The sequence below is a fragment of the Penicillium lagena genome (genome assembly GCF_028827675.1).
Source record: "Penicillium lagena strain IBT 129212 chromosome Unknown utg000008l_segment0_segment0, whole genome shotgun sequence".
NCBI classification, from domain to species: domain Eukaryota; kingdom Fungi; phylum Ascomycota; class Eurotiomycetes; order Eurotiales; family Aspergillaceae; genus Penicillium; species Penicillium lagena.
Window position 1 is genome coordinate 1840975 of NW_026623229.1, and position 24177 is coordinate 1865151.

Here is a 24177-nt window from a genome sequence, read left to right on the forward strand (position 1 = left end):
AACCACCTTCTTTTTTCCGCTTCAAGTGATCCCTTGGATACCATTGAGCACCCCCAACCATGAAGATCAATTTGATCTCTCTCGTGGCCCTGGCTGCAGTCACTTCTGCCCGCTCTATCGGCAATACGCAGTCATGGAGCGAGCTGCGCAAGAACGTGAGCCCCCCTTGCCAGACCGCTATCCACATACAATCCATTGACTATCTATCCCCTTATAGATCAAACACGTCGTCTACCTCACGCTGGAGAACCACTCCTTCGACAACATCGCCGGCTACTGGAACTTCCGCGATGACATTGACAACCTGATCAACAAGCCGCACTGCAACGAGTACACCAATGCCAACTGGACGGTGTGGGGCGAGCCGCTTCAGATCTGTTCCACGCCCTTTGAGTCCGAAGTGCCGCTGCTAGACCCGGACCACAACTTTGCCGGCGTCACCTACGAGATCTTCCGCAAGTGGGACGCAGACAACAACGATGTGCCCAACATGGGCGGCTTTGTCGAGCGCCAGTCCGAGAAGTACAGCGCCACGCCCGGTGATGCCTCCTTCGTTATCAAGGCCTACAACCAGGAGAAGACCGCCCTGCTCGCAGAGATTGCGCAGAACTTTGTCTTCTTTGACTCGTACTATGCCGAGCACCCCGGTCCCACGAATACAAATCGCCAGTTTGCTACCTCCGGCTCGACCTGTGGTATGGTTGATAACACCGACCAGGCTGCGGGCTTCTTTGCCAATGTGACCGGCACGACCTGCGCTACTTCAATCTTTGAGTCGCTTAGCAAGAAGGGAATTAGCTGGAAGAATGTGAGCCCATCATGTCTTGCAATCTTTTACTTTATTTTTACTTATATTCCATGTCTAGTACTATGAGACCGATATCATAGATGCTTGGATATACAAGGTCAGTTACAACCTCTTGGACGATGCTAGACAGGTCTAATCACTGCTATAGTGGGTGCAAGACAATGCAATGGGCAACCTTGCCCACGCAGACCAATTCTACAAGGACCTCGAGGAAGGCACCCTGCCGACGTTCTCCTATATCAACCCGGAATGTTGCAGCATTGATTCAATGCACCCGACTAGCCCCACGGCGGCCGGTGAGCAGATGGTCAAGCATTTGTACGATGCGTTGCGCAAGTCCCAGTATTGGGACAATGTCTTATTGATCGTGAGGCTATCCATGAAACCCAACCATGCAATATATAACTAACAACACTCCGCGGGCCAGGTGAACTTTGATGAGCATGGTGGTTTTGCGGGTAAGGCTAATAAATTAAAGATCAATTGATTGAGATTGATTAACTGACGATGTTCACATAGACCACGTCCCCCCGCCGATGAACGTGCCCGCACCCGAAGACGGCATCACGTTCAACGGCGAATCCGAAGGCCACAACGTGACCTACGACTTCACCCGCCTCGGCATCCGGTACGAGAACCTCATGAAAATCAAATTATGTACAGTTAACAAATTAACTAACTTCTAATCCAGCGTCCCGGCATTCCTTATCTCCCCCTTTGTCCCGGCGAACCACCTCATTCACGACGAGGGCACCATGTACGCCAAGAACTCCGCTTACACGCACACCTCCATGCTGCATTTCCTGCAGGAGCTGTGGGAGCTCGAGGGCCTCAACAACCGCGTGCAGTGGGCCAAGACTTTCGAGGATGTGTTCCTCAGCGAGCGCCGTGATGATACGCCTACTACGCTGACCACCCCGACTTGGCAGGGTGGTCCTGGACAGCCAGAGCCTAGTGTGTTTTATAAGCTGAATCAGGATTATTCTTACTATGCGGAGCTGTGATGCGGGTTAATATGTGGTGCATTCTCGGATAAAAAGAGTAGAGCAGAGCGGAATTTTTTTTTAGATCAATGGCAGTTATCGCATTGCATTGTGGAGCATTGGAAATTACTCTATTTATTTAGATCGGGTAAGACATGCAGCGACTGGATGATATAGATGGCCTTGTATGACCTATTGGAGCCTTAGCTGGACCTTCGTCGCACCTCGAAACTACCATCGGGGGATGTCGTGATGTTGGCAAATAGTACAGCAGGGGCTGAGCTTCTTCATAAGCATCCTGGGTGGTTGAGGGTATTCGGGCCGGGCTCGCTGATCCAAGAGCTATCGTGGGGAGTCATGGAATACCAGGTCCCCGTGAAGTGGATGTAACTTACCCGGAGACGATGGCCGATGTCGCAGGTGGACTTTTAAACAGAACGACGGGCGCGAGTCTAAAAGAGCTTTTCAGTTTCGGACACGGTCTAAGATGATAGAGTGGGGTCTGATCCACCTTCCCCATTTGGTGAATGAAATACAGATTGAGGCTATCTCCACTGTAGTTGTGGGCTATCATGATGGCAGCAACCAGAAACCTCTTGACTACCGAGGAATCCACCGTTCCCTGCGACTTATAATACCCTACCCCAGTTTATGGGAGAGGTTAGAACATCGATAATTCCACGTCGCAAACAGAATACGCTCAACCTTATCGCCATCAAGCTTGACCCAGAAACCTACAATGGACAAGATAACATCCACCGGAGTCCACAAAGTGGCAGTCCTTACTGTATGTTGAGCAAAGCATGCTTTTCCCTCTGTCTGCATCTACGACGGCATCAAATTATAGTCTCAGAGAGCCAAATAATCACCTAACATTTGCAGTCGCCCCAAGAATCCGGTGCCAAACCAACCTTCTCCATCCAAAATTTGCCTATTCCGGTTCCAGGCCCGAACGAGCTCCTTATCCGTCTCTCTGTCACCTCCCTCTGTGGTTCGGATTTGGGCATGGCCCTTGGCCATATGGGACCCGTCGGGAACATCCTCGGCCATGAAGGGGTCGGCCGAATCGCCGCCGTGGGATCCAACGTGCAATCGCTGGACCCGACAGTGGAGATCGGGCAGCGGGTCGGAGTCGCCTGGACCCGGGATATCTGCGGCGTTTGCAAGTATTGCGTGGATCTCAGCAACGAGGGGGAGACGCGCTGTGCTGAAGCCCTGCATTCGGGGAAGGCGTACCCGGGTACTTTTGCAGAGTATACAATCGTGCCGTTGCGATATCTCGCGCGTATCCCCGCAGCCTTTGATGATGTCCCGGATGAAGAGGTAGCGCCGATTCTGTGCGGTGGTGTAACGGCGTATAAGGCTATCAAAGGCTGCCATCTGACACCGGGACAATGGATGGTCGTTTCTGGAGCAGGTGGCGGTGTAGGGGCGCTAGCGGTTGCTTTTGGTAATGCGATGGGGTATCGCGTTATTGCTGTTGATGCAGGATCTGCCAAGGAGGCATACTGCAAGTCTCAGGGCGCAGAGTACTACGTCGACGTTACCTCAGGCGGAGACGCGGGAAAGAAAGTCCACGAGTTGACTGATGGACAAGGCGCCAAGGCTGTTGTTGTCACGGCCACAGCTGCTGCAGCTTACCAGAAGGCATTTGATATGCTAGGGCCCTTCGGAACTTTAATGTGTGTTTCCATTCTTCCAGAGGACGCCAAGGTGATGTTTCACCCATTATGGATGATCGATCATGGATGGACAGTGAAAGGCTCGTCGGTAGGCACTCGGGCCGATATTCTCGAGGCGTTGGAGTTTGTGAAGCGGCGGGTAGTTATCCCCAAGGTGAAGTCGGCTTCATTGGAGGAGATCGAGGGATTGATGTGGAAAATGTCCAAAGGTCAAGTGAGTACTTCCCGCAACTTTGTAATCCGTATGATCGTTTGTGGTTCCTAACTAATAAACGACTTGTGTGCAGCTCGAGGGCAAGTATGTGATACCGCTCTGAAATGAGGTTGGGAATTACCAACCAAATTCGAGGGTGGGGATGGAAAGAGGCTGAAAGAAGGAGTTTTATAGCCATGTTATAAGAAAGGCGTAGAATAATCTTATGAAAATAGGTTGCAAGTATAGGATTCTCAAATTTCGTAGCACAGGACTCAGTATAGTACAGAGGTTTGCAGTCGTCTCACAGCCGATGCGAACAAAGTCACTTATGCAAAACCATATTCGCCCACGGTAATCTCCTGTGGCCCCGTGAAGCTCTTATTCAGTCCACCCCACCATAGCCCAGCCGGGACAATCAAGGCAATGGCCATCACCACGATCAAGTAGTTCATTGAAGCTGCGGTGACGGGCATGAACGCTGGGAAACAGAACGTAATGGAGAAGAAAATGACAAATATGGTCGCCACCATGTTGACAAATGGTCCATATTTTCCAAGGAAAAGGCTCGCTCAGGCATACAGCCCCTGCCTCGGAAGAAAAGGGCTGCCTGAGGAAGGGCAACCGTAATATTGAGGGCAAACAGAGTGAGGTTGATGAAGCTGCTGTAAGCGGCGGACGAGACGATGTAGAGGATACCGACGATAACCTCCAGGGCCAGCATGAGTGCTATCGCTCGCACCGGACTAGCCCACTGGAGATGAGAGAAGAATTTGGGGAACGGGACACCACCGTCGCGCGACAGGGACCACAACGTCCGACCTCCGAAGATGAAGAGATTCAAAACAATTTCGTAGAACATCACCATATAATACACACTCCAGATGGTGGTAGCCACCTTGGACCCCAGTGCTTGGTTGTACACTTCCAGGATTGGAACTGAAGAGTTAATGATGGCGTCGACATCTTTGACGACGAACATAAGGGTGATAATCCAAGCCAGAACCGTGATAATGCCCATTCCGATTGTCAGACAGATGGCGATTGGGACATTGCGACTGGGATTGGGCACTTCCTCCGCCAGGTGAGTTGGTCCATCGGCGCCACTGTATGCCCAGAGACACGCCGTGATGCCGATGATCATCGCCCATCCGTCAGACCATCCGCTGACATTCTCATACTGCCGAAAGACCACATCCCCGGGCTGCTTGTCATCGCTTACAGCCAGCAGAGTGACAATTGAGGCTACAAACCCCGCCAGGGAAAGAAAGAAGATGGCAACGCCTAGCCGGCCGATGGCAGCAGGAAATCTGGATGTCGCCAAGAATGCAACTATGCATAACGCGACATGAACCAGATAGGTGTGCCAGGATTGAATCGTATACGTCTCAATCCAGAGTGCAACCAGGTCGAGGATTGAGCTTGCCACGAAAAAATTGCAGGAGGCCAATGCCGCCATGATGTAGATGATCGTGACCCAGCCTGTGAAAAAAGCGGCCATCCGACGTGTCGAAGAGGGAAATACCATGAAGACAATATGATACTGACCACCCGCAGACGGAAACGCAGAGGCCAATTCCGCAAAGCCAACACCAATGACGGCCATCACGATACCGCCTGCTATGAGGCCATAGATAATGCCAGGGCCTCCGCCACATGCCAAAGGCACGGCTAGACCGGAAGCAAACGCTACCCATGAGTTTGTTGTGGTGAATGCGAAGGCAATCACGGAAAGGAGACTATAGCGCTTTTCCAAATGTTCTGCGGCGATCTGGGGGGCGGTTGAAGTCTTCTCGTCCCAAGTCGCACCCAAGGAAGCGGTCTCTGAGGACTCGTTCTTTTCGTCCATGCCGTCGTGGTTGCTCTAGAATCGGATGGTTGAGGCTGATGTTGGCACTGTATCAGTTTTGAGGTGTTCACAATATGCTATTCCATGAAGCGTAATAGGGACTGCAATAGATGAACTGGCTGGTGTTGACGATGATGGCGGATGGCTGGGAGAAGTTATCTACTGGGCGCGGGTGGGAACCGGAATTCTACATTACCAACTACGGAGTACTTATTGACTAACACGGCTCCATCAGAGCACTTCCGACTGGCATCCGGGGTTGGATTGGAAATTTGAAAATCTGGGGTGCGAATAATGTGCAGTGGCAGTCACTGTAGGCTTTACTTTCCCTTTCCGGTTTAGCGCATCCTATGAGCCAGTGGATCTCTACCCGCCGATACCGTCTTTTGAATGTTTTTTTTCACACTCTTAAGCGAGGTAGGTGGGCTGAACAAGCCAGCAAAATGATACTCGCTCCGTTGATCGTATGACAGGCCTTGTCGGTTTGCCATTATTTTGGCGATGGCGGCCTGGAATGAGAGACAAACCGTGAGGGTTGGTGGTAGATCTCAGCACAGCACGCCCACGAGAGCCCATGACTACACAATCTTTCTAAAAGGATGGATAATTCGCCGATCTATCTCTTCAATTACCTTTATTTATCCTTATCAAAGTCTGAGTTTGGGTGGTCTTCCGGAAGGCTTGAGAGGTAGTCTGCTGGCCCTACTCTGCAGTCTGATTCGCGCCCTAAGAAGGAAGGCTAGAGGCCTCAAGCTCATATTTGTCGAGAACCTTGCGTGTTCATCAACCCTTTTCACAGAGAAAATCATGTTTAAATATAAATATGCTCCATCTAATAGCCATGCAAACGCTAAAGCAAACATATTATATGATGAAACAAAAAGAGAAACATCTAGACGGCAGTTAATCACTCGTGGGTGATCCAGAGACAAAGCCCATCTCCCTCGAACCCGCAACGAATCCCCCCTCGCCCCAGAAGGTACGAGCAGCATCAGCCCACATGGTTTCGGGCTTTACGATGTTCTCATAAGTATAGAAGCGGCGGTAGTCGGCGGCCTCATAGATGAACTGCAAAGGCACCTCATCCTCCCCTTTGCGGTAGGAGCTCTTGAAGTTGACCTCCCCTCCTTCCCCACCAAGCTGGAAGGGGATTTTCTGGGGGTTTGGGAAGGCTTCATAGAGCTTGTTCTTTAGCTCGGCAGTGGGAGCGACTTTGTACGCCGTCTCTCCAATTGCTAAAATGGTCGTTAACATGGCAGCAGTGTTACCCTTAGAACCGCCGATGGCCTGCATTGGGCCGGTTCGTGGACGTCCGCCAAAGACTAGGCTCTTGACGGCGCCTTGGTTCTTCATGAGCTCTGCGAAGATTGTGCAGGTTGATGTGCAGAGTCCGTCGGTCAACTATTTTGTTGGTTGGATGGTTAGCATTTTCATCTCAATCAAGATCTCATCGAATGCTTATGACCGGTTACTTACCAAGAGAATATTCTCCGGCTCGAATAGACGCTGGCTGGGAATCTGAGGAATCCCGCCGTAGCCTCGAATCGGAGCCTCAAGCACGGAATATTTTGCCAGCCATTCAAGACCCATCAAGGCTGACATGTTCCCTCCAAGCTGTTCATGGGGCCCGTAGATTTCCTCCCATGATTCAAAATGCGAAACCTGAGTCGGAGTTTGGTCGGGTTTGACAAAAGCTTCGATGCAAAGCCCACTGGCATTGGCGCAAGCAAGATAATCAGCTTTCTTGGTGACATCAAGATGGGCAAGTGCCTGTCCGGCAAGATTGAAAGCCTCGTGGTCGCGCATGCGAGAAGCTTGATAGATATCTTGGTCGGGGAAGAACAGCCTAAACATGTCCAAACCACTGTTGACATCACCTCCCGGGTTGGCAGACAGATCGATAACCATCTTTTTCTTGCCGTCTCTGGCGGCTTGCATGACGAATTTGGTCGCGCGAATAGCATACTCGGTGGGCTCCATGGCGTATTCGGAGGGTTCGAAGCTAGGAATGGCAAGAACAGCCACATCCTGCAGATCAGGCTCGCTGAGATAGTAACCGGAAAGCATATTGTAATTATCCCGCACGAGAGGCTTAGGATAAACGGATGGCAAAGGGTTTGTGGTGTTTAAAGATCCCCCACTGGATGTTGGGGACAGGGACCCAGAAGATGATTTAGTCTTGAGACAAGCGCCGTTAAGTAAGGATTGACCACTGGTATACGCAAAGCCGACATCCGTCTGGGCAACAATTGGCTTGCGAATGGTCGTCCCGTTGGCAAATTCTACCTCATACTGCGCTCGCCCAGGCCAACCTAGCTGTTGCATAGCGAAGGCTCCTTGAGGAGGGAACGAATCGGCCACTGACCGCAAGGGCGACATGAACATCATATTATATCTGATTTCCTGTTAGATGGCCAGTTTTTATGCTAGATATTACGCTTACCGAGCATCTGGGTCCTGCAATAACATCAGGGTAGATAGGGTTTCTATTGCCTCTGCTGCTGGCTCACCATTGATAGCGATAATAGGGGAGACAGTTGAGGAACCTGAATTGAGCAACTTTGCATCCGCTGCAGCATAGATCTGTGGAATCTCGACTCCATCCGTAGAGATTGATACCACAGGGAGATCTAGCATAAAGCGGAAGATCGATGAAGAGCAGGTCTCAATAGCAAGGTGTCCGTCATTGGAAGTTGCTAATAACAGGTTGATGGCTTGGTCAAACTCGTACTGGTTGCTGAACTCTCCTATCAAGGCCATGGCTTCAATGAATTCAAGGCCACCTAGAAGATTGGTAGGAGGAGACAAGTATCCAAGTGGCGGGTCTAGCGTGGGGAGGTAGCATGTTAGAAAAAAGATGTGGTTGTCATGGTGCTGTACTTACTTTGGAGTACCTCGAGCGTGCTTTGCCATTGAACAAACTTCGTCATTTCGGCGGCGAAAACAGTACCATTGATAGGGTCAAAGGGCATAGATCGAAGGCAGTTGTAGGCCAACTCCCCGGGAACTGTGACGAGATCCGTTACTGTGGGGGGCTTGTCAGTTGTGTACATCAACATTGCTGGCCCGTTTCATTCGTACCGTTTGCTTTTCTAGCCTGTGCGGCGAGTTTAGAGACGTGCAGGCAAGCATTCTGTTGAGTGCTGTTCCTGCTCGGAAGTGCGACTGCAGATAACCCGCCAGCCAGGGCAAGAAGTAAAGAAAGTTTCGGGATCATAGTTTCATATGATTCTTAATGAGATTGCGAATATGTACGAAGAATGTAAATGGTAAGAGATATTGTGCGGCTTTTATATGGATATGTGCACTTATGAGGCTTTAGGGAGATTGTCACAGCCTTGCTACTATACTATCTGTTGGCAATTAAGGTCATAATTGGGAGGGCGAGGCTGTACCGGTGTAGTATATTCTATAGATTTTCGCCCCCGTAGTTGGGGCGAAGCAACACGCATAGATGACCAGTGTAGTTAGTGTACTCAGGCTCGTTCAGCTATCCAAGTGACGATTCTACTTATTCTGTACGAGATGGCCTAGTATGGACTAGTGCTGAGCTACTTTCATGGCTTAGAGCGTCGATCGGGAGAGCAAGGACTAGTGGCCGGCCTTATTCGAGTCTAGCGATGCGCTCATTCGCTGCGCCGTGATTTTAATGGGGCCAAAGCCGCCAAGGCCCCCACTGTCTGAACAGCCTCGCGTTAAATTGCGGATGATTTTTATTATTAGCTTCTGAGAAAAAGAGCTCACTGGCGCAAATAATCAAATTCACTAAATATGAGCTTCCACCGAACGATTATGATTAAAATTAGATCAAACCTTATCTAAATTTGGGCTGGAAATTGTGATCATCACTGTCACTCTATTCGAAGCCTTCCTAACTAGCAAATGTAGGGAATGATTCGATTGCGCACCATGAAGGTATACTAATCCAAGTTCACCACAGACTGATGGTTTCCATGGCCTTGCGTACTTTTGATTGGTTATTTCTACTTTGTGCTCACAATACCTGTCGGTGGGTTGTGAAAGACTAATTTAGTAGGCCCGATGTGGACAAGTGAGTTATCTCTTGTTTATGCTCAGGAACTGCAATAACCTCATCTGAGATGAGAAACAATTTAGTCGTCGTGTTGGCAAATCTAATTCTTGGTACGTATGACCTGATGAGTGCTAAAATTACCGCTTGATGGCAGCTGGAGGGGTTCCTCTAAGCTGATACGTCGCTTATTGGGTGGATATATTGCATTAGCTGGAATCGGAAGATATTGACAATTTGCCCTTGGTTTCTGACAGAAAAATCCATTATATAGGGAGCAGCATATACTACTAAAATGTTATTGAAGATGCCATGTTCTGGTCTTTGAAGATGGCGTCGGGACTCAAATGCCGAAAACAAGCATGTATCAAAATAATAATAAAAGTCAACCTCAAGACATAAATAACGGAGATACCTTTTTCCCATCACCTGAATACAATAGAGGCTGTCTATGTTATCCGAAGCTAATGACCCCCTCATATAAGGCTGGTCAGCCCAAAGATGTTTACTGGGTAATATCAGTATGCTAAAACCCTACTAAAACACCCAATGAGCTTTTCCAATGGCAATGTATGACTGCATCGGACAATCTTCTTTAGGTCATGAATTCCTGGCAGAATATATTCCAGAATGATCTGATCACAAAGTCAGTGGCAGGTGGTCCATGCCTAGAAGCACAACACTGCATAAGCTAATAAAAATTCTTAGCGGACAGCTTTGCTTAGTTGTTGTTTGTCAACTACTTCAACACAAATTCCAACTGGAAGTCTACCGGAGACTATTACTGGGATAAATATGATTTGAAATACCGCATTATGAGCCAGCGTGACACTGTAAACATTATACTTGTATTTTCGGACTTGGGCCGTGTCGAGTGGATGAAGGATCCTCATTATTCGAATAGTAGTGCATCCTTGACTGCTACACCAATTTCTCGTCCAAGTGCCCGCTCCGTGCACGATATTGCATACCTCCTGTGATAAGTTTGAATTTGATATCGATGGCATGAGCGGATGTTCAAACTCCGAAGCCATGATGGTCCCGACGCACTCATTTGTTTTGACTGGTCTTCTGATGTAAAATTTTTCGATAATGTGGACGATAGTATGGAGAGCTGCTATGGTACGTTAGCAGCAGGAGGGTCGGTTGCGATGGTAGCTTGCCAATGGTTATGGTTGTACTGTATCCATCATTTTGCTGCCTTTCAAATTGCGTCTAGAAGTTGCTTTTGTCAAAGTAGCTGGCCAGTTGTGTCTACCTAGTAATCAACGAGTCGCTCCAATTCAGAACTATCAGTAGAGCCTTATTTTCATCTGATGAGTAGATATGAAAGGGGAAGAAAAGAAAAGAGAAGAATCATCTTCCTCTTGTATTACACTAATCTCCATAGATGGCAGGCATCTATGAATGGCGGGTGTGGAGTATCAATTGAGTATGACCAGTAATGCCAACGGTACATCTCATAAAGCCTCCACCTAGAGTTTGCGGAGGAGAAAAGATATGTCATATTGTAATTCACAAGTAGAAAAACACACTCATTTATCCTTGCCAATTATGGCGTAGTCGATCCATTATTGCTTTTGCCGACCTGGCCCCCGTATATAAACTAGGCCCACTGGTCCAGCTAGAGATGATTGTTCAAATCCCTCGCCAGAAATCCTCCGGCTTAGATTATATGTAAGGGAGGGAACAAAAACTTTGACAATAGCACGTTTGGGGGTAAGCAGCTTCCAGGGGGCTCTTTGTCTTTAGAGAAATATACAGGGATTTTGCAGGTATTGCTTATGAACATGTAATTTTGAACAGACACCATGACGCCTCACTTGTTCTCCGTTTCTAGGCTAAACTCAAGCCATGCATATAGGCTGCATGGTTGGGCAAATATATGGCTGCACGCAACGAACAAGGAAAGGAACCGTTAACCAGTCATATACATTCCCCCACCACCATCTATTTGCTTTCCTTCCTGCCTGCCTCTGCTTTTCCGCTTTCTCCCTAAACCACTTCAATTCCACCAAATCACAACCACTGACGAACATACCACCCAATTTTGGTCATTTAAACATCCTGCACTGAAGGTAATCTTGAAAAGACGATATTCCAAAGCCTCCGTCTATGCTGGCCAGCCCGGAGAAGGCCATACGCGCACAAGAAGGAGCACATCTCATCCCTTGCTTAGCATGCCTCTCATAGCCGATTCTAGATGCTTGTCAAGTGCGGCTGATTTTCTCGGAAAACTAGGACGAGCCTGCATCAGAGGATGGCGAACCAGAGTCTCTTCCGTTCCAAAAGAATGGGGGCGTGAAGTGAGACACTAACTCCGGCCTGTCGCGTTCGGCCAAATCTATTTGTTACGGTTAGTGCAAGATCATCACATGCAACACGGGAGGTAACGAGGGTAACTCGATGGGTATACACAGGGGTGGAAGAAGCAGGCCAATAACTGACTGCATAATTCCCAGGGCTTGGACCAAGGTCGAAAGTTAACTCACCCATGTATTTAAAGAGCTCTGAATCCGACTTGAACTCTTGCCAGATGCGAGGATCTGGGCTTTCCCCCATCGACTCGGCTGCTCTCCGCAGTATCGCCAGAATTCGCATACGCGGTTCACCTTCTTGTCACCCATCCATAAATCCTTTTCCGCTAGTTTACAGATCTTGACAAGATATGCCTTCTCAGCCGGAGAAGTCTGGTCCCCATGTTTGAGAATACCTCGGACTCGTACGTATTCTTTCCAATAATCGAAACCTGTCGATAATTGATTGTTAGCAGATGTTCACAAAGGAAATGAAATGATGTCTTGGTACCATGTCGCGTCCAGGCATGGTCGCTCATTTTCAATTCGTTCAGAACTTTTCAAAATGTCTCAAAGACAAGGGCTATGATTAGTCCTTTGCGTTTGCTGGCGACCTGGTACGACTTTATCGATCAATCAGTGCTTCCCACCTGGTCAGCAGTTTCTTGCTTCTTCGAGCCCTTGAATTGCCAGTGCCAGCGGAAAAGAAAATGAAAAGTGTCAGCTTCTCCAGTTCTGTTGAGGGAGCGAGCACCCCAACAGTCAACCTTAATGCTGCCTAACCTTTCTAGTGGATCGTGCGCGTCTCTACATCGAGGGCAAGCCCCATCGAGCAGCTCCACCAGCAATCGAGGATTCGAGCTTATACGACCCAGTTCACAGACTACATTATTTGCTGGCTGATTAGGATTTATTGGGCCCCTTCCGGATTCTAAGGACATTTAGCTCTCTGCTACTGTCGACTGCTATCCTAGATGGGCAGAAGCCCACTGACTTTGCTCGACTGCAAGTTTTATTCCTCTCATGCCTACGGAGCCTTTCGTTCCTTTTTGCTTAATCCACTGCAATTGACTCTTGCCCAAGGGACTCATTAGCTAACTAAGCTAGTACCGGTGACTCTGTTTGGAAAGAGGTTTTTTGACGAGTCACCGCGCTAAGAATGATGTGTGATGGGATGTACGACGCAGACCGGGAACCTCCTCAGCTTTCCCGAGCGCTAGGCCGGGGTCTCGATTCTCGAATGCAGATCCTTATGATGACCATCTGTTATTACAGGGAAAGTGACGAAAATGGCGTCCACCGAAACAATAGCCCGTGATGATTTTTCGTATAGGGACGCACAGGACAGGTCGATTCTAAAGTGACAAGGAAGTATTCCCAAAAAAAATCTTAAGCTAAAATTGCATCTCAACGTTCTATTTTTAAAGCATAAATCGAGCTTGAAGTCAAATCAGAAAACTTTTGTGCCTGCCCTTTTTCCTCAACGATTCTCAACCACCGGGCCAACAAGCTGTCCTACTTCCAAATCAGCGCATCCATCAGCGGCTGAACAGCTGCATCGAAATTATTATGCTCTCGCTGCTTTTCCTCCGAGATGGGCCTCATCATCCCATTATTGGACATTGCAAAAGCCAGCTTGATCGGCCGATCTTTGCATTGCGCGAACCACGTCCAAAGTTTGTTTAGGGCTTTGGTCTCGTGTTTTTCCAAACCCGATTTTCCTTCAATGAAATCAGCACTTGTAACTGTGGTAAGAAAAAAGAGTCCATTCCGCAGGGTATCTCGACATCCTGATTGAAGTATTTGAATTTGGCAATCTCCTTTGGGGGCGAAAAGCTTATCGATCCATATCATCGTGCTCATGAGTGCCTGGATTTTGTGGACATGTCCAACGCGATCATTGTCGACAGCGACCCTTAGAGCAGGAGTTCCTGATGTTTCTTTCAAGAGCATACGGTCGATGAGATAGAGGATAAGATTCAATCTGATGGGACCATAACCCTCTGCGATCTCTGAATATTCAGACTCGGAACTAGTATGAAAAACTCCTTGCAATAACTGACTGAATGCTCCATGGCTGTTCATCTGATGAACCTGCAGAAAAGACATCAGGGCTTCTTCAGAACCTCTCTCTTTTCCTTGAACCCATTTGGCGGCATATTTTTGAATCCACTTTATAAGATAGTGCCCGACGCTATTCACGTCCTCGAAGGGCTTGTTGTTCTTCCTCTCGCGGTGATCCTGGTATTCCTTAATTTTCGCCACTTGTGCATCTTGTTTAGTATTGGTTTCGCCAAGATCATCGATAAGCTCCCCCAGCTTCAGGTCTGCCATCGGTCCCGATTTGTAATTTGAATGCTGGAGGTCTGCGAGCACACTCCACGTTGTGGTCATGACTTGGATTTCAATCATCCCTCCTTTCGCGTCACCCAAGTCATGTTGGACAATGTCCTCATTTTTCAAATAGACTCGATAATGCACAGCATGGTAATTTGAAGACTTTTGCCGGTAATCTCCGTTTTCTTCGTCGTCTTCTGGATGAATCTTCGCTATCGTATTCAAGAACCTGTCATGCAGGAAATCCCTGATCTCCTCCCTCCGTGCTTCGTCATCCTCAATAATGCGAACTCCAGAAAGATCAACAATATCCTCTTGAATGTCTTGTTTTGAATTGTAAACCCGATTCTTCCAATGTTTTCTTAACTCTAGTTTTTTTCGGAGACTCTCAGGTTCCTTCGCCCGGCTCTTAATGCGGGACGACATGCCTTTCCTTTTGAGGTATTGGAGACATATGCTCTCAACGACAGTGGCAGCCCTCAAGTAGAAGTGTTCTTTCTTCGGATATTCATCCATAAAGACCTGGATGAATGACTCGGTTGTTGGGGTATCCATTGTCATGGTCAGGCTCAACCTTTTTCGAATCAGGGATAACAAAGAGAAAGATATTAAGCAGAATTTATGTTGATTTGAGTCCCCTGAAGCAAAAGAGATAGGAATCTTCTATTGAAGAGTAATAATAGGCTGAGAGGCAGACAACATAACACCAGATTCCATGAGACCAACCAAGGTATTTATTACTGTTTGTACCAGAAAGTAATACCCAATAGCCAGAGTGATATCCATATTGATGCCCGTCAACTACGTCAACAACAAACAAAAAGTCGGTATAGCAATGATCGGGCCATAGAAAACTCTGTTTCGTTGTTGGTGGTGTGAAGCATCGCAGGGGTTATCGGATGAATCGGTCAAGACTATGAACGTCTATTCGTTGGCATACCCCATCTGCAGGTCAGCCTTGGAGCGTGAGCCTCTAGTTCGATTTGAACAATGGGTTCATGCATGATGTGGTTGGAGGATATGGGTTGCAGCTTTAGCGCTCCGCGTTAGTATGATGTCCAATTTGTCCAAAACAGACACTAAGTGAAACCCTTGTAGGTGCCCAATAACCCGGGTATAGGCACCTGTATCAGAGATAATAAGTGCGGGTACGATGTAAATCCAGGTTCATAATCAGAATGTCCAGATCGTCCTACATGGAGTGGCTGAATGCAAATTCCTAACCGGGGTATAAAGATGGAAGGGTGATGCAATATTATTTGACTCTTCTGACAAGTGGAGGAGGACCATTCATCATCTGAGGTTGCAATAGTATACAAGAAATATATGTACAATGTAGGATATGTAAGAGGGAAGAAAGTATGAGTGGACACAACCACCATCACCACCACGAGGCCGTCTCTCCTCTCATGGTGGGCCGAAACGACAAAAGCCAGCTGAAAGGGGGTATCTTGCGCGGCGGGGAAAATGCAGAGACATACACGGATAATACGTGAGATAGAGTGGACACCCAAGGAAACAAGCGAGACTCGGCATCCATCAAGCGGGTGGATTATTCAAGTAATCAAAACAGGATACTCTGCCTGAGCTCCTTCACGGCGAGTTTTCTTGGCCCTCTTGCTCTTGGTGAGTCCATACCGCCACACAGGCACCTCGATGACATGATCCAGAAGGAATGTCAATCCACGCAGTCCGTGCAGTTTATCGCGCCATTCACGATCCATAGTCGCCGCAGCATCCAGCATGAGATTCAGAGGCTGCTTTGGCCGGTACAGGTTGGCACCGAGATCGATGTCGCGTGCGATGAGGGCCTTGGCGAGGCGGAGCTGGCGGGACCGCTCTTCCCATCCTGCCAGGAACCCTCTCCTGAAATAGGAGATGGGGTTGGCATGGAACTCGCTGGGTAGGTCGTTAAGGGTTGATTCTTTGAATGTAGCTCTTTTGTTGTTTCCAGGGACGCCGATGATGACTTTGCCGGCTCTTCGGAGAAAGCAGTTGGTGAGCAGGTCTTTCTTTTTCATGGACACATTGCGGGAGAGGGAGCTGAGGACGGCGCGTTTCATGTTGTGGGACACGGCTTTGTCCATGCAGGCATATCGCCACAGGACTCGGCAGATATTGTAGTGGCGGCCCTTGAAGGCGACCAGGAACAGTCGCTCCCAGGTTCTGCTCGATATGCGGAAGGAAGGGCGTTCCAAGAATAGCTTTGTGAAGTAGAGGGCAGAAAAGATGTCCCGACGGCACATGTACACGATTTCAGCGAGGGAAGAGCTGTCGACGAGGAGATTATGCTGAGTGCAAATCTGCAGCAACCGTTCTGCAGAGTCGAAATCTCGCAGTCGGGCGATCACACTGAACATATCTCTCAGTAGAGATGGAGAAAACCAGTTGGTGCCGTGGGTAGTGACCATGGAATTGATGAAGACGTCAATGCTTTGATCGCTCTCCAAATGCACGAGGAGTGAGTTTTGGACGGTGAGTTGGAGCGCACGCCGAATCGTACTGGTATCTTTCAAGTATCCCAACTGGGCCATTTGGGCCATCAAAGCGGCCTTCTCGTGAGGATTCACCAAGGCCTCCAGTAATGCCAGCCATGTATCTGGATTTGGGCGGATGTGCACTCGCCACATGGACAGAAGAAGCCACTTGAACACATGCAGATGCTGGTGTTGCGCAGCTGACCGCAACAGAATGTTATACGTGTCTGCAGTCGCAACATGTTCTGCTATCGAGAACACGAGACGGGCGCGGCGGAGGCGTTGATGATCACACAGGAAGATCAGTGCACGGTTTAATGCGGCAGTCGAGAGGCATTTGCGAATTGAATCTTCCCGAAAGAGTACCACAATCTCCTGCGCGATTTGTTCCTGATATGGGATGCTCGGGTCCCGATTGGCGTTCTGACTAGGTTCCGTAGCATGCGTAAGGTCCTCGATATACTCGGTAAACTCTCTCACTGTACTAAGACTTGGACGAGCCGCCAGGACTTTATCCAGTGACTTCGGCTTCTTTGCCGCTCGCTTGATATCCCACACCCCACGTGGTACCGGCACCGGCAGATTTCTGCGCCGCAAAGCCTCCGTGGAGGCAACCAAAGGGATTCCCGGGGTGACAATATCGACTCGAGGGTCTCGACTGGCCTGGAGGCTTTGGACGCGATCGATCCGCTCGCTCACGAGCTCCAAGACGTGCTCAGAGCCTGACAAAATAACCTTGCGATGTGTCCCACTACCTATCTTCGGGGACAATATATGCACGCGACATCCATGGTGCACCGCCCAATACCAAATATTCTCCTTCATCGCCGTGTCTGTCATTCCAGAGAGCAGAGCGACGGTCTCTTCAGGTATTTGCATCTCCAAGTGCCTGTCGCCTTTCCTGCTCCATGGGCGGGAGTTTTGTTGTATCCACTGCAGAAGCATTTTCACCCTGTTCCAGGTAATGTCTCTCTGATTTCGTTGGAAATTCTGCATTCTGAGGAATCTTGCGTTCCGTAATTTCCTTCGGTCCACGGGGGACAGCTTCCACATTGTACTCTTGTCCTCGGCAGACCTTTGTATGACGGATTTGAATCGCGAGACCTTCAAAGCCTTCCTCCGTCCTGATGATATAGGTGGCCTGACCGCACGGTTCTCAACATCTTCCATACCGGCGAAGACATTGAACGAGGATTTGTGCCGAGTGAACGAGTCCTTGGTTGACGTCCTCGCCGCCGCTCTTCTTCGCGGATGTCTGAGATCAATCCCTTCTGCAATAGGAGGCCCATCCGGATCCGAGACATCTTGAAAATTGTCACCGGTGCTGGGCGAGACCGGCTGGCTGTTCTGCCGGCGGAGCGACGGTACAGGATATGACCCGATAGTTGGCCGGCAAAGGGAGCCGGGAGCTTGACGGTTCCTTGTCGGAGCTGCGACCGGGTTCAAAGAAGTGATTGGTCTTCGGTGCCGCACGGCGGTCGTAGCCCAGCGCGGGTAGAGGAAGAGGAGAGGTTCATCGGGGCCAGCCGCGACGGTGTCCAAGAGGGCAGACAGACCTCGCCTTCTTAGACACGGGCGGCCACACGAGAACATGGAGATCGATGCTGGAGCATCTGAGGCGCGGGGGAAGGGAGGGAAAGCGGAGCTGTTGAGGATCAGAGAGAACGGGAGATATTTTTCTCGGCCAAGATGATGAAGGAACGGGAAGGAACGGAAGGCGGTGAGGCCGACAAAGGATTTTGCTAGATGGCCGATTAAAAGAATACAACATCGAAAAAGAAAGGAATTGTATTCGTGTATGGTACAGTAGCCAGGGCTGTATGTTATGCAGTATAAAAGAAAGATAGACAGATGTGCCAATGAGTGATGACTGGAATTATTGAAGGTGACCCTCACGGCCAACCTCCGCTGCCTTGGGGATCCCCTTGATATTCTTCCCCTTCTCCTTGCGCGACAGCTGAGCAGAGGGCGACCTGGGTCGTTTTGACAGCAGCGTATCATGTCGAGACACGGGTGTCAAATCCAGCATTCCCGTCACCGACTCGCCCTGGTCATCGGCGAAGACACCCGGCCCTGTGACGTGCAGCCGGCACGTCTCCGCCGCGCGGGCAAGATTGTCCTGTTTGCGTTTGATCTGATCAGCATCCTTGCCGTCTCCGTCCGGATCCGCGGCTGTCTTGGATAGCTCATTGATGACGCTGACAAGATGCGAGATGAACTGCCATCGAGATGCTTGGAAGAAAAACATAGACATGATCTCCGGGATCTAGGTTCTGAGTTAGGAATCGTGTTAGTGAAAAGATATGGTTGCAACTCACCTTGTCGTTCAAATAGTACAGCTCCTCACCTCCTTCCTGAACAAATTTCTTCAGGACATCGATCTTCTCTCGGTCGATCGAAGTCCGCTTCAATGCGTAGATCAAGGTAGGAATGTCCCCAATCTCCTCGGGGAAGGCATCTTCAGCCATCTTCGTAGTGGCGCGACTCAAATAACCCGAGGCCAGCTTGGATAGACTTGCAGAGCTCTGCTCACGGCTATGGCCTTTGGAAGAATGGATAGTAAAGTAGTCCTCGGTCAGCATATGAGCATTCTCAAAATCGGACCGAACGCGACGTTTCTCCGCGATCTTAGTCCGAAGTCTAACCCATCGCCTGCGACGGACAAACGAATGGAACCACGGGTGCGTGCCATGCCATGCCGACGACCCAAACGAGAGGGAGTACTGCCAGCCCTGCTCATCCACGTCCCCGGACATATCGACGTACCACGTCCGCCAGGCCCATTCCCAGCTGGGATCAGGCACTTGCGCATTGGTGATATCCACGGGGCTTTCCTTCCGGTCTGGAGTCATCCAGGCGCCGGGATCGAGGTTTAGTAGTGAGCCGTGGGAGTAGAGCGGAATCCCGAATAGGAACCAGCCTCGTTGGTTCTCGTAGAGAACGTCCAGCTCAGAGACAGGCGTTCTGTTTTCGTCGGAAGTTTCATTGAGCTGTTGTTGTTGCTGCTGCTGCCGCGCAGACCCAGCTGATCGAACACTATTCGTATTATTATGTCTGCTGTGGACTCGAGGGGGCTCATGGTCCGTCGAGTCGACATCCCTGCCTGCGTCGTCGTGCGGCGGTGATTGTCCGCTTCGCTGTTCGGCCACGCTGCTCGCTGAGACGGATGATCCTCGGACTCGCGATGACTCCCTGCTGACGGGAGTGTCGGTATTGCTCGGAATTCCGAGTCTCTCTGGTTGCCATTTGGCGTATTTCCTTTTGGCAAGCTGATTCGTCACTGATACGCGACTCAGATGCCGCGAAAGGCTACCTGAGGAATCGTTTGCGGTTGGGCGCCGCGAGAGGTCGTCGGGCTGTTGGGTGGGGGCAGTGTTGTCCACGAGGACAATGCTGCTTCGGTTTTCCATTTGGGGGGAGTAGCATGCAAGGGACAAGTGGGCTGGTTACAGTACTGAGCTGCGCTGTCGGCAGTCCGTATCCCCGGCCAGAACGGTCAATAGAACTGGACAAAGGATAAGAGCATGGTCCCTATGGAGGGTGCATTGTTGAATGGAGGGACTTGAGAGTAACACAAATGAAAAGAAAAAAGTGGGTGAGTAAGTGTTGGAGAGAGAGAGGAAGGCAGTGATGATGCAACATCGGCTTTGCGGGGATCAGCAGCACCGCCTTTTTGTTTTCCCACGCGATTAGTTAGTTCCTCCTGCACTTCTTCCACCACCTCCCACCCAACATGGCCGCCCACTACCGCAAAGTCGAGCTGCAATCCGCAGCAGACTTTACCTACCTCTACGCCAACACAGTCGCGCTCTCCCGACGTAAACTAGACCTACACCTTCCCCCTTCGGCCGCCAACAATGAACCCGATCCAATGCGCGAACGCGTCCGAGAGCTAGTCGACGAGGTACGCCCAACTCCCCCAGAAAACAGAAAAGAAAGAGAATACCATTCTAACGACTGATCCATTCAAGTACATAAACGAAACATTCACAACAGCCTCATCCTCGATCAGCATAAACGGGATCGACTCCTCATCCCCCCAATTCCCATTCCCGGCCTCCTTCACAGCCCCCGACGAGACAGTCGAGTATGAAGCCTACGACGCGGACCTGGCGTCGCGCGTGACGGCTCTCTACGCGCAGCTGGAGTCCCTGACTACGAGTGTTGCGCAGTTACGGCGGGAGGCGCCGCGGAAGGCGGCGAGGGAGTATGCGGCGCTGTTGAGGCGGACGCTTGAGGAGGAGGAGGAGGAGGAAAAGAGGGAGGAACAAGAACGAGGAGATGAGGAAGAAGCGATGGATGAATCGGAGGATGTGACGAGTCATGATAAGGACAAGGAGGGCGCACAACAACCTACCTCTACCCAGACACGCGCGCATCGCCAACGGCGAAAGCGACATGATCCGGCATGGACGCTCCAGGTACCGCTGGGAACAGAGGAAGAGACAGAGCGCTGGCAGAGCGAGGATATGGCCGCTGCGTACGATAACGCGCTGCGCATGTTATTGCGGCTACAGGGCGAGGAGGGAGGCCTTGACTCTTCTTCCAAGGCTGGAGCAGTCGAGGGCAATGCGCTGGCTACGACGGTGGGCAAGGCCGAAAGGGCCGGACGGGCAGCAGAGGTGGTGGAGAATCTGTGATTTGGAACCGGTTTTAATTTGTCTTACTTTCTTTTGAAAAGAAAAGGTTGCGGCGTTTCTTCATCCCAGAGTTTGACTTGGTTCATGGGAGGTTGATTATCATGATATCCATGTTTTTCTATTATTACAGTCAATCAATGAATGAATGGGTTCATTCCCTTTCAGGTCTATCATACTGGAAGCCGAACGAAGGAAGTTCACATCGCAAAATCTCAATACATACATCGATCTAGTTATCTAGCCAGAACTTCTTCCATTTGTCACTAATACTGTGCTCTTTCTCCTGTGTATACAGTCACCCGCCTTGAAGATGTGAAATGACCATCTTCTTCACCGTTTTAATTTGAATCCAGCCCTACCCTGCCCTGTCTATAGCGCGGGTGCATGGCCGCTTGTTTTGAACAGTGGGAACAAAAAGCAAACGTACAGTAAAAAGCCAATCTCTCCATGGGACATCTAAATTCCGACAAAAAAAGAAAGTGAAATGAGCCACATACATAAGTCAATATGTGACGCAGGGGCAGAGGGGGAGAGGGTCGGCGAGGATGTGTTGAAACTACCAGAAGGGAAAGTCCGTTCTGCCAGGTGGAAAAGAGAGAGGGAGGTAGGAAAGAGAGGGATGTACGAGATGTGAGAGGGTTTGGATGTTTCTGTGTGTGGTCTTGAAAGACGTGGGAAATAGTGTAAAGACAGCAGATCTGGGTCGCGCTCTGATGATAAAGAGTCCCCCTGATGTCTCCTTATCCGAGTTTTCTCGTGCTCCATGAGTTGGGGGGGTATTGTTTGGTTTTTATGTGATGATGCGGTGTGAGACATTGGTGACGAGGAAATTCCCATTGTCGCATTTATGCGCTGGCCTCGGGCTTCTCAATGCCCGGGTCCTCGTTGTGAACAACAGCCTCACCACCTTCCTTGGGAAGAGCCCACTTGGGGGTGCGAGCCCACTCGGGATCTTGCCAGGGACCCATGTCCGAGAGTTCACAGCCACCCTCACACACACAGGTACCGCCGAACTCAACGGGCAAGTTCTCAGCGGGGACCTGCTGCAGCAGCTCCTTCTGGTAACCACTACCCAGGACGTGGATCTTGTTGACGGTGACGGGGTCCAGGAAGCCCTTGACGACGCTGAAGACGCTGCTGAATCCCCAGGGGGCGTTGATGAGGTACAGCTTACCCAGACGCTCTGGGTAGTAGTTCTGCGAGATGTCAGAGGCCTGGCGCACGTAGCCGTACACGGAGGGGACGCTGGTAATGCCGACACCCTTCAGGTCCATGATCGTGCAGCAAGTCTCCTCCAGCTGGCCGGCCTTGCGCGAGCAGGCGGGCAACCGCGGGTCTGACAGCTTCTCGTACTCGGTGACCAGGTTCTGTAGCATGCGCTCGCCGGTCGTGATCTTGTACATGGCGTTGAGGTCGATCTTGCCGAGCTTCTCAATGTAGACGGGCCGTCCGTCCTATTTATGTCGAATTTCATGTCAGCCTTCTTGTCCGGATGTATGCCATTACAGAAAGAACCCACCTTGTCCGTCTTGTGGTAGTACTGCGGATAGTACTCAAACACCTTTGCCTTCTCCTCGTAGTTGAAAGTGCCCGCCAAGTCATCGGTGCCGAACTCCTTCCGCCACTTCTCAGAGGTCACGAACCTGGGAGTGGGATTAGTCTATCGTCGCATTCACAAAACTTAAAAGGAGGCAAAGAGGCCGCTTCCTCCGACAGCGAGGCTAGTCTCCGAAAGTGTAACAATGGGCAACGTACATGGACTTGGACGCCTCAACGTCGAACTTGCGAGCACGCAGGAACCGCAGCAAGGTCAGCGTGTCCAATCGCTGGGTATAGCCCAGCTGCTCCAGCTCCGAGCGGAGCTGCTTGACCTTCTCATCCTGCTCCGGCGTGGTGTGGCCCGGGTGGCCAGGCTGCGGCTCCGGCGCGGTGGTGGGGAAATCGTAATCGTCATACTTGGGGTCGAGAATAAGGGGCTTCACTGCAGGGGCCGCCATTGTGATGATGAAATGGGGAGAATTGGGGGGGGGATCGTGGGGGGAAGAGAAATGTGGGTGGGAAAAGTAATAATGGGGGAGGAAGAGGGAGAGGTGGATTGAAGAAAGCGGGAAGGCGGAAGGGGGAAAGTTGGCCACTTGAAGTCAAGATAACCTAAGGACCCAGCAACAACAGGTCGAGAAATAGATTCAATAATTAGAAAGGGCAATTTTCAATCTTGCATTTGGCTACGTGTATGATTCTAATTTTTTTTTTTTTTTTTGGTTCCCCCCCTCCCCTCCTCTCCTTCGTTCTGGCCGCCTCAGCCCGGCAAATCCTGTTTGTTTTTTTTTCCTCTCTGCCTTCGTTAGGGGCACGCCAGATTCCGGTGACTATTTTTGCTCGGGACTAGTGCTGCTCCCGCTGGCCAACGAGACAATTGACCATTACTAACCTCATTATTTCTTCTGATTGCAGAGGGTATTGTTGTTGGTCATTATCCGCAAACGGAGCCCTACGTTAGCCCTACTTTAACCCCTCGCGCAGATCCTGATTGAATCCTCAACTAGTTCATCCAAGTCGAACGTTAAACGGCCAGCAGAGGGGAGGGGCAGGTGGCGGTGTCGCGCCGGTCCACCAGCATTGATTTAGTTATAGTGTGTTGTGGTCTGGCCAGGATCGGCAAGGTGGGTATGTACATAGAAAGGCTAACTACTAGTTAATCAGTGAAAAACCGAAATGGTACTTGATTTAAGAACTGAAAGGACACAACGGGTATTGGAAGGAACGCAGGCAGACAACCGCAGGAGTAGTTAGTATTATACACAACGCATCTGGAGTCCCAAGGCTCCGGGCGGTGATGATGAGGAACGAGAGCACAAAGGGTAGGATTACAGAACGCATT

The 24177-nt window shown here is 50.1% G+C and overlaps 8 protein-coding genes across 8 annotated transcripts; 3 read left to right on the plus strand and 5 right to left on the minus strand.

Annotated features, from left to right (window-relative positions):
• Nucleotides 1-59: 59 nt before the first annotated feature.
• N7510_011353 (phosphatidylglycerol specific phospholipase) lies at nucleotides 60-1812 on the plus strand (the record flags this gene model as incomplete). Its single annotated transcript, XM_056983278.1, has 7 exons — nucleotides 60-155; nucleotides 218-808; nucleotides 867-905; nucleotides 957-1175; nucleotides 1236-1266; nucleotides 1328-1436; nucleotides 1500-1812. The coding sequence occupies 7 exons, from the start codon at nucleotides 60-62 to the stop codon at nucleotides 1810-1812; spliced, it is 1398 nt and encodes a 465-aa protein (XP_056828772.1).
• Nucleotides 1813-2530: 718 nt separating this feature from the next.
• Nucleotides 2531-3790, plus strand: N7510_011354 (chaperonin 10-like protein; the record flags this gene model as incomplete). Its single annotated transcript, XM_056983279.1, has 3 exons — nucleotides 2531-2578; nucleotides 2674-3687; nucleotides 3761-3790. 3 exons carry the CDS (start codon nucleotides 2531-2533, stop codon nucleotides 3788-3790), a joined length of 1092 nt encoding a protein of 363 aa, XP_056828773.1.
• A 327-nt stretch (nucleotides 3791-4117) lies between these two features.
• N7510_011355 (uncharacterized protein) lies at nucleotides 4118-5515 on the minus strand (the record flags this gene model as incomplete). Its single annotated transcript, XM_056983280.1, has 1 exon — nucleotides 4118-5515. The coding sequence occupies one exon, from the start codon at nucleotides 5513-5515 to the stop codon at nucleotides 4118-4120; it is 1398 nt and encodes a 465-aa protein (XP_056828774.1).
• Nucleotides 5516-6418: 903 nt separating this feature from the next.
• Nucleotides 6419-8732, minus strand: N7510_011356 (uncharacterized protein; the record flags this gene model as incomplete). Its single annotated transcript, XM_056983281.1, has 5 exons — nucleotides 6419-6916; nucleotides 6992-7910; nucleotides 7959-8340; nucleotides 8400-8540; nucleotides 8597-8732. The coding sequence occupies 5 exons, from the start codon at nucleotides 8730-8732 to the stop codon at nucleotides 6419-6421; spliced, it is 2076 nt and encodes a 691-aa protein (XP_056828775.1).
• Nucleotides 8733-13357: 4625 nt separating this feature from the next.
• N7510_011357 (uncharacterized protein) lies at nucleotides 13358-14740 on the minus strand (the record flags this gene model as incomplete). Its single annotated transcript, XM_056983282.1, has 1 exon — nucleotides 13358-14740. One exon carries the CDS (start codon nucleotides 14738-14740, stop codon nucleotides 13358-13360), a length of 1383 nt encoding a protein of 460 aa, XP_056828776.1.
• Nucleotides 14741-15735: 995 nt separating this feature from the next.
• Nucleotides 15736-20066, minus strand: N7510_011358 (uncharacterized protein; the record flags this gene model as incomplete). The annotated part of the gene is made up of 3 exons (XM_056983283.1): nucleotides 15736-18398; nucleotides 18553-18922; nucleotides 18975-20066. 3 exons carry the CDS (start codon nucleotides 20064-20066, stop codon nucleotides 15736-15738), a joined length of 4125 nt encoding a protein of 1374 aa, XP_056828777.1.
• Nucleotides 20067-20389: 323 nt separating this feature from the next.
• Nucleotides 20390-21296, plus strand: N7510_011359 (uncharacterized protein; the record flags this gene model as incomplete). Its single annotated transcript, XM_056983284.1, has 2 exons — nucleotides 20390-20560; nucleotides 20628-21296. The coding sequence occupies 2 exons, from the start codon at nucleotides 20390-20392 to the stop codon at nucleotides 21294-21296; spliced, it is 840 nt and encodes a 279-aa protein (XP_056828778.1).
• Nucleotides 21297-22141: 845 nt separating this feature from the next.
• On the minus strand, nucleotides 22142-23293 carry N7510_011360 (SEC14 family lipid-binding protein; the record flags this gene model as incomplete). The annotated part of the gene is made up of 3 exons (XM_056983285.1): nucleotides 22142-22750; nucleotides 22816-22939; nucleotides 23052-23293. The coding sequence occupies 3 exons, from the start codon at nucleotides 23291-23293 to the stop codon at nucleotides 22142-22144; spliced, it is 975 nt and encodes a 324-aa protein (XP_056828779.1).
• Between the last annotated feature and the right edge of the window lie 884 nt (nucleotides 23294-24177).